A 9,457-nucleotide genomic window follows, 5' to 3' on the forward strand; every position below is an offset into this window, starting at 1 on the left:
GCGGCTATCAATTCTTAACATCCAAACTAATAAGAGAAAATGTAAACTTTAGATGGCTAACTCCAGAGGGTATTCTTGTTACGTGGCAGGATAGAAGGCATAGACTGGACACGATAGAGAAGGCAGAAGATTTTTACAAACGCCACTTCCATAGCCAAGAGGAAGTAGATTTAGAAGATCAAGATGGAAGGGAGGTAAGAGAAAGAGATACAATACGTGTGGCAATGGATGGGAAGATCTTAGCTACAGAGGATAGAAGGAACAAATCCGGTGAGTTAACAGAGAAACATGGAACTAGAGACAAGGAAGAGAGAGAGCCCCGAATCACGAGATCCACAAAAACCAGAAATAAGTAAGATGAAGGGAGGTGAGTGTAGTATTATGTCTGTGAATATTAATGGATTGAATTCGCCAGTGAAAAGGCGGAAATTTTTTAATAGGCTTATTCACCAACAATTGGATATCGTGGCAATACAAGAAGTCCATATAAAGGAACAACAAAAATATTTGTTAGTACAACCAAAAATAGGGAACCTATTCGTTTCCTTAGACCGACACAAGAAAAAGAGAGGAGTGGCACTATATGTAAACCCAAAATTGACTGCAAAACTAATTTATAACGATAAAGAGGGTAGAATACTGATAGTCGAGGTTATAATAAATCACAGGAAGGTCATGATGGTAGAGATATATGCCCCAAACCATAACCAAGAACAATTTTTCAAAATACTTCACAATAAGATATGTAGCATTGATTATGAGGAGATTTGTTTAATAGGAGATTTTAATGCTATCCTAGATATAAATTTGGATTATATGGGAAAGACGCTTAGGAAAAAGAAGAGAAGAACTCTACCGAGATCTTTTCTTAACTTGGCTGAGGAACTAAATATCCAAGATGTCTGGAGGGAAAAAAATCGTAAGGCTAGACAATATACATATTACTCCAACCGACATAACTCATGGTCTAGAATAGACATGGTGTGGATGACGAAAGAAATTAGTTCAGAAATAGATGAGGTACATATAGCGACAGGTACTTGGGCAGATCACAATCCTATTAAACTTATCTGGAAAGGTTCCAAAAAAATATCCAGATGGACGCTTCAAAGAGCAATTTTAAAAGAAGACGAATTCAAATCTAAGATGGAGAGAGAACTAAGTTTTTTCTTTAAGGAAAATAAAGCTATAGACACCTCAGTACAAAACAATTGGGATACAGCTAAGGCTGTGATGAGAGGGGTAGCGAGGGCATATATGGTATATAAAAATAAGGGGAAAAGACAACAACGGGAAAGATTAGAAGAGGAATATAAGAGCTTAGAAGTTACACTCCAACAAGATCCACAAAAAGAGAATATCAAGCAATCTATGGATCTGATTAAACACAAACTTAACATTCTAGACAAAGAGAAATTGGCACAACAATTGAGAAACACGAAACAAAATTTTTTTGAAAATGCAAATAAACCGGGCCGGTGGCTCGCATACAAATTGGGAAAACAAAAGGGGAAAAACTGGATTCACGAACTACGAGATGAGGAAGGGAGAATATTCCACCAGGAGGAAAAAAAAAAAATTATAGCCCAGGAATTTTATGAACGTTTATATAAAGAAGATAGCCAGGCAAGTGTGGAGAAAATGGAGGAATATTTTCAAAGAGCCAAACTACCTAAGGTCACAGAAGATACCAGAAATATGTTAAACGAGGAAATTCGACTATCTGAGGTGATAAAAGCTATTAATGCACAAAAGAATAATAAAGCATCGGGACCCGACGGTCTTCCATCAGAGATTTATAAAGAATTACAAAATATCCTAGCTCAACCCCTAGTGGAGGTATTTAACGCAGTATTAGAAGGCGCAAGGACGCCTAAATCTTGGCTAGAGGCAAACATAACCCTTATTCCGAAAGATAACACAGACCATACATTAATCCAAAATTACAGACCCATATCACTTCTTAACTCGGACTACAAGATATTTACATCAATTATAGCGGAACGATTGAAACGATTTCTGAATGATTTCATACACGCAGATCAAAATGGTTTTCTCGCTAAGAGACACACTAAGCACAACATTAGAATAATATTAGATACATTGGAGTACTATGAATTACATAGCGAACAACAGATGGCATTACTTTTCTTAGACGCCCAAAAGGCATTTGACAATGTTAAATGGTCTTTTTTGTGCCAACAGCTTAGCTTTATGAATATGGGTGAAAAATTTATAAATATAATTAGGGCAATTTATGACAATCAGGAAGCAAAAATAATTATTAATGGGGAAGCATCTAGCAAGTTTCAAATTCAAAAGGGAACACGGCAAGGCTGCCCCTTATCACCGTTGCTGTTTATATTGACTCTTGAAGTATTAACGAGAACTATAAGAAACGACCCAAAGATAAAAGGATTAACCATTAAAAAGGAAACCTTTAAATTGCAAGCTTTCGCGGACGATCTAGTTTTTATTATGGAGGATCCATGTCAGACGGGACCAAAGCTATTGGAAGAATTATCTAAATATGGTGAGGTTGCCGGACTGCGAATAAATAGAAATAAGACCAAGATGATTGTTAAAAATATGACCAATAAACAAAAAGGTAATCTGGCCGAAATCACGGATATAGAAATAGTCAAGAAAATAAAATATTTAGGGATTAACATTACGGCTAGATGCACTTCACTCAAAAAGGATAATTATGATAGTGTAGTGAATCAAATAAAAGGTGACCTGGAAAGATGGGGAAACCTAAAACTCTCATTATTGGGAAGAATCGCTGTCATTAAGATGAATATTCTGCCTAAAATCCTGTTTCTGTTTCAGAATATCCCAATTCAACTCGACTCTAAATTTTTTCGAAATTTGGATAAATTATCACTAAATTTTATTTGGCAGGGGAAAAAACCAAGAATTAAATTGAAATATTTACAAGACACGAAGGAAAATGGGGGTTTTGGATTGCCAGACTGGGAATTATATTACCACGCCGCGGCCCTGAGCTGGATTAGAGAATGGGTAATCTTGAGAAATAGAAGACTATTAACTTTAGAGGGTCACGATTTGCAATATGGCTGGCATGCTTTCCTATGGACGGAGAAACAAGGTCTTTTCTCGCATTTTCAAAGACACCGGATCAGGCAAGCGCTACTCAATACTTGGAAAAAAATTAGATCTCACAATTACACCAAAATACCGGTCTGGCTATCCACCCTTGAAGCGATAGTTTACCCAAATCTGTTTGATTTGGGTAACATAATCTCATACAAGGATATTCTGAATGAGGAGGGGGAATTGAAACTTAGGAATGAACTAGAATTACAAGGTATAAAACTCGATTGGTGGGCCTACTTACAAATCCAATCGAGATTTAGGAAGGATAAAAATGAATGGGGGATATACACCTCTGAAACAGCATTGGACAAAATATTATTGGGACCGGACTCTAAACAAATAAGGAATTTTTATAAATTACTTTTGGGATATAAGCTGTTTGAAGAGCAAGTGAAAGACCCCATGTTGATCTGGGCTAACAATTTAGGACATAACATCGACCTAGATACTTGGCAAACAATTTGGGATAGGAATAAAAGGATAACACTGGCCTCATCGTATAAAGAAAATTTATTTAAAATGTTTTACCGATGGCATCTTCCCCCAGCCCGCTTAGCAAAAATGTACACAACAGTATCTCCCAAATGTTGGAAGTGTTCTGAAGAGATAGGCACATACTTCCACACGTGGTGGTCTTGCAGTAAAACACAAAAATTTTGGAGAATGATTTGGATTTGGCTGAAAGAAATATTGAAACAAGATCTGGAGTTTAGTCCAGAACTTTTCTTGTTGGGAATCACGAAAGAGAAATATCCTAAAGATGTGCTATACTTAACGATCCATATTATCACAGCAGCTAGAATATCATTTGCGCAAAAATGGAAAAAGAATGAGATCCCAGGACAAAAAGAGGTTATTAGGAAAATTTGGGATTGCGCTGAAATGGACAGATTAACTTTGGAATTAAAGAATAAAGATCAATCAGACTATTATAGAATTTGGAACAAATTGTATCTTTGGATGGATAAAAAGAAAGGTCTCTATTAGGTTTTACAGACTAGCTCACTGTTTTAAATATTGTGGTATTTCACCGATTTGTAATCTAAGTGTATTTAAGTGTATTTTTGATGTACATATATACATGTATATATATATATATTTAAACATTGTAGACAAAAAGGTTTGTCAGCTCGCTGGTACTGTGTCCAATGTTTTTAAATAATAAATTTAATAAAAAAATTTAAAAAAAAAAATAAGATTTGATGTAATGCAAAGTGCTGTGAATTTTGGGATGAAACCCCTGCAGTGATAATGAGACAGGGCTGCAACATAAAGAGATCATGGGGTTGAGATAGTGAGCTGCAAATCTCAATTCAGTGTGCAGTGGGGATACAAAAGAAACATTTGTCTTCAAAATTATTGGGAAGGAGTTGGAAATAAAAAGGTTAGTCACTTCCTCTGTTCATACAAATATGTGGTTTCACTGCATCTGGATAATCATGTAAAGCTCTAATCATCCCATCACATGGGACAGAGTAGAAAAGGTGTATAAAAGAGCAAATTGAACAGCAGATGGAATATCTTGGAAGATGTTTTAAGGGCTTTTCAGTCAAGAAGATGGTGGGATAAGCATAAACAGAATATGTGGCAAATTCATACAGAGGGCAATTTGTGATTATTCTAGCACTCAAAATCATTCATTAAAATCAACAGTTTGCCAGAGAATGTGGGCATGGTGTCCACTGTCTTAGATGACTTGGATGTTAAGTCATCTCATAAACCTGGTCAAGCACTTTGCCATACTCTAAAAAGGAAAGGCCAATTATTTTTGGTTGCCATGATGTAGAAAATATGTTGAGATTCTAAAAGGAATACAGAGAAGAGCAACAAACATGATTACGGAACTGGAGGCTAAAACATATAAAGAACAGTTTCAGGAATTGGGTATGTCTACTTTAATTAAAAGAAGAATTAGCAGTGTTCCAATATTTAAGGCACTGCCACAAAGAAGATGGAGTCAACCTATTCTCCAAAGCACCTGAAGGCAGGACATGAAATAATGGATAGAAACTGATCAAGGAGATAACCAACCTAGAACTAAAGAGAAATTTTCAGAGAGTTAGAACATTAATCAGTGGAATGACTTGCCTCCAGAAGTTGTGGATGCTCCCACACTGGAGGTTGTTAAGAAGAAAATGGACAACCCTTTGTCTGAAATGGTACAGTGTTTTCTGCCTGAGCAGGGGGTTGGAGTAGAAGACCTCCAAGGTGCCTTCCAACTTTGTTATTCTGTTATCTGATGTCATTTTCACAGATTTCATCAACAATAATTCAGTCCTAAAATTACAAACTTTCCCCCCAAAAGTTTGAATGGTAAAAATGCATACTTTTCTCTAACTTTTTCATTTTTTTCATCTTTTTTCTCTCTAACGTTTGCATTTTCTTCAACTTAATGCATAAGTTTTTGCATGCTTGCTGTTTCTCCTAATGTACTTAAATTTGGAGGGTTGCTGTTATTATACTGTATTTTTTTTTGGAAAATTGCAGATTTCTTAATATACTTGTGTTTCAAATTCCCCCACATACATACCAGGTGATTTTATTTGGAAACTCAAATGGATCAAATTTCACACCCCATTTCTATTTTGTAATGAAAACTATGTGTTTGGCAAAATCTGAATTTCCAAGTGACAGAAAGATAAAAAATAAGAATAATAAAATAAGGAATCTTGTCTGCAAATGAACAAACAGAGTAGTTGATAGACAAAAGTGTAATTTGTCTGGTCCATCAGAGCCTTTATATAAGAGGGCTGGGAACATTTAAACTTCAGGCATTAATGCAATTAGATTTGGTGCAACAATCAGGAGGAACTGAATTTTTAAGTCAGCATCAATAGTCCAGGATTTGAGCATTGCCACATCTTAGCCATGGAAACACCTACACAAAGCATAGTGTCACTTCCTATCCCCAAGGACTATTATGAATATGGAGCTAGAAGTTAAGCAAGGAACATAGCTATTTGTGCAGCCTCACAAAGCAGCCCAAAACAACCTGCAGAAAGAGGTCTTCTGGTGAACTTCTCCATTATTTCTCCACTTTGTGTGCTTTACTATGTTTTGTTTTGTTAGGGAAGGGGCTTGCAAAAAGCCAACTAAGAAATACTCCTTGAACCAGATTATGCTTCTTCCTCCAATAGAAAATACCAAAATCTGGAGATATGCTAAATGGTCATGCATCCTTTTTAGTTTAGTTGTTACACTTGCTTCCTGTGCAAAGTTGGTGATTTTAGGTACATGGAGCACACATCAGTAACTACGGAGAGAAAAAGAATTAAAAGGAATGGCCCTGGCCACATCTAGGTAAACTGCTGCCGAAAAATGATGATCGAATAGGCTGTTTATCACCTTGCTCTATCTCAATACCTGCCAGAGAATATTAAGAAAGAACTTATGGATGGAAAATCTGTAGTGGTTTCCAGATGAATAAATTATGATAATCTTTTGTAGCAGCCATCCTCCTGCCACTTTTATCCCAGGAATTAGATCTGCCAATTACTTCTGTGATCATAGTTTTGAGTGCTTCCTGATCTTGGAATCTCCATATGATAGATTGACCTGATTTGATGTTCACCTGAAGTCTCAAACATAATGCGTACAAAATAAACAAGGCAGACCGAAGGAGCCTAATATTTTGCTTCAGTGTTTTCCTCAGGCATCTCCCCACACACACACCACACACACAAACATAGTGGGATTTGCTTTTGTCCCCAGGAACAATCATTCATCTCCCACTCCCACTGATGATATTGAAGCAATATAGGGGAAATTAAAGGACTAAGTTACATCTCACAGGATCTCTGTTGTGGTTTGTCTATGAATGCATTAAATACTAAACCTTCAAGATATTAGCATGAACTTAGAATTTACCCAAGAAATAATACTTGAGTCAAGGATGTGTATCTCTTTCCTTCTTGTTATCCTAACTCCACCTCCTCTCCATTATCATTCATCATTCATAGGGGAGGGGGAGGGACAGAGAAGGAAAACATAGTTTATTCCTACTTTGGAGTAAGGAAAAATGTCCATATTTTATTTTTATGCTTTTCAAAAACCATGATATTGAATGAATAATGCCTCTTGTAAGATGAAGCCTGCCATCTGCCTTTCAAAAGAAAGAAAAGAAAAGCTATGTTCAAATAATTGTGATGTGTTACACATTAACCAGGAAGATCTTTTTAGTTGATTAAGGCATTGCTTTGAAATGGAATTCAAGAAGATCTTAATTAGATATCTCTAGTTCAAGGATCTATTCCAGAGTAACCAGACTCCATGAAGCCTCCAAGCAAGACTCAAGTACAAAACCACAAAACTAGCATTCCCAACAGATGAATGAAAGAGAACATCTGGCACTCAGCAAAAGCAGCCACTTGTAATCTTATCCTCCAAGCCTTCCTTTAAAGCCAGTTCAGAGCATTGGGGTTGCACACACATGTGTATGTATATTTGGTGACTTGCAAATTAGAAGGGGGAAAGATGCTGTACCATCTTAGGATAGTTTAGAAATCTATAGATGCCACTCTACTGGTAACTTGAACAGTTCAAATAAATAGAACCAAATCATTGACCATTGTTCAGTCCAAGAATTGCCATTTCATGAAGGGTTGTTCCTGAGAATGGAAAAGGGGCAGAGGCAGGGAGACGAAACTGGGGAATGGAATGCCAAGAAAATTGAACATCAGCAAAGTTGCAAACAGATCTGAATCACCATCACTTTCAGGATTGACATGGTGATTGTAGATGTTTGGTACGGTGGCATGTCATAAATTCTGAAAGGACACTACCTGGTTAGATAATCTCCTTTTACAAAATACCATTCAAGGCAATCGCTTTGAGCCACCCAAGAAGCTGAGCCTCTGGAGACATTCCAAAATCAGTTGTGGAGACACAATCACGGTTAATAAAGCTCACTGCTTTCACCACTTTGCCTGGCTTCTTGGGGAGGATTTCTTTTATTTAATTTAGGGAAACTGTTCCTTTATATGCAGGTCTACCGAGTCACCGCCATCTCGCTTCTCTTACTAGCCTTTCCTAAATTATGACTGGTCAAAGACAGAAGAGCTCTCGCTTCAAATTAACGTCACCACTGAATCCGAGCACAGGAAGGCAATCGAAGAGCCTGCCGTCAACAATGGAGTCCTGTCAACGCGTCCGGCTCCGGCATTTCTCCCCCGAAGCTCTCTTCCGACAACCTAGACAACCGCAAAGCTTCAAAACGGCGAGAGGGATGGAGGGAATAAAACCTCACTTCGGGTTCTTTAGCAAATGAAGTCGAGAGAAAAAAAACTTTGCGCAGAAGAGTGAGAGGAATTCAAGTAGTGGGTAGGGAGACAAGGGTTGGAAGTGAACGCGGTTCTAGACCAGAACCACGGCCGGGTTTTCGTTGCCTTCCCAAACCTGGCAGGCAGCGAAGAGCAGGGGGCGCAGCTGTACTCAGTTATGATGTGACTGCGCGGTTGTTGGTGTCAAGATCCAAGTCAATTTCACTGCGCCTCTACTGTGTGTCTAACCAATGTCACTGCGCGCCTACCAACACACCTGCTCTATTTCACCGGGCTTTCACCAAAGAACCAAGTTATTTTCGTTGTCCTGTAAAGGATCAAGTGAAATGAAGAGGGGTGCGGGGTTGGGGTGGGGGTGGGGTAGATGAATCTGTTGCCTGTAAGATTTGTTTTGTTTTAGAGGATTTTTTTTTAACCCCAAGAAAGAGAGGGGAGGATATTAGCAGGTGACAAATGCGCTAGTGGCACTTACCAGGCTTGGAAAACGGAGAGAAGGAAGAAGACCACCAGAAGCTTAGCGGACATGGTCCGGGCCGCCGAGAAAAGCCGGAGGAAAGTACAGCAACCCTGCAGGAAATGTTGCCGGAGGTTCAGAAACGGGTGGGTGGAGTAGAAAACAGATGTGTATATATCGCTTTTCTTTCCCCCCCTTTTGTTCTGTGCAAGAAAAATCCCACTTTTTTAGTCCGCGTCTCCAAAACTGGTAGCGCCCTTCCAAAGCGAGATGCTCCGATCCAAAGGGGCGCTAGGATCTTCCGCAGATTCTGACAGGTGATGGTCCGAGGCGCTCCAGTCCGTCCTTCTCCCCTTCCCGCGCACTCCCCCGGCGACAGTCACTTTCCTGAAGGAATCACGCCGCCCTTCCGTGGTCCCGGGAGTTGACTTAGCCAGGTCCCTCGGGTGGTGGACTCGTCCCAGAAGGAGGAGGCACCTGCAGAAAACACATCAGGTGGCGCGAGGCAGAACGGGAGAAGTCCCGAAGCCCGGAGCGGGACGCTTCCTCTGGACCTCGCCGGGCCCCTGGCCAGGCACTGGGTCTGCCAGGGAGGCTGGTTGTG

The 9,457-nt window shown here is 39.1% G+C and overlaps 1 protein-coding gene across 1 annotated transcript in view; it reads right to left on the bottom strand.

Moving 5' to 3' along the window:
* GABRG3 (gamma-aminobutyric acid type A receptor subunit gamma3) overlaps positions 1 to 8,924 on the bottom strand; it is a gene marked incomplete at both ends in the record, with an annotated part of 721,182 nt that extends 712,258 nt beyond the window's left edge. Inside the window, one exon of the mRNA XM_083361521.1 lies at positions 8,872 to 8,924. Coding sequence (XP_083217647.1) covers positions 8,872 to 8,924 — 53 coding nt within the window. The remainder of the gene's footprint in view (positions 1 to 8,871) is intronic.
* Positions 8,925 to 9,457: the final 533 nt, after the last annotated feature.

This window comes from Vipera ursinii (genome assembly GCF_947247035.1).
Source record: "Vipera ursinii genome assembly, chromosome: 4".
NCBI lineage: Eukaryota > Metazoa > Chordata > Lepidosauria > Squamata > Viperidae > Vipera > Vipera ursinii.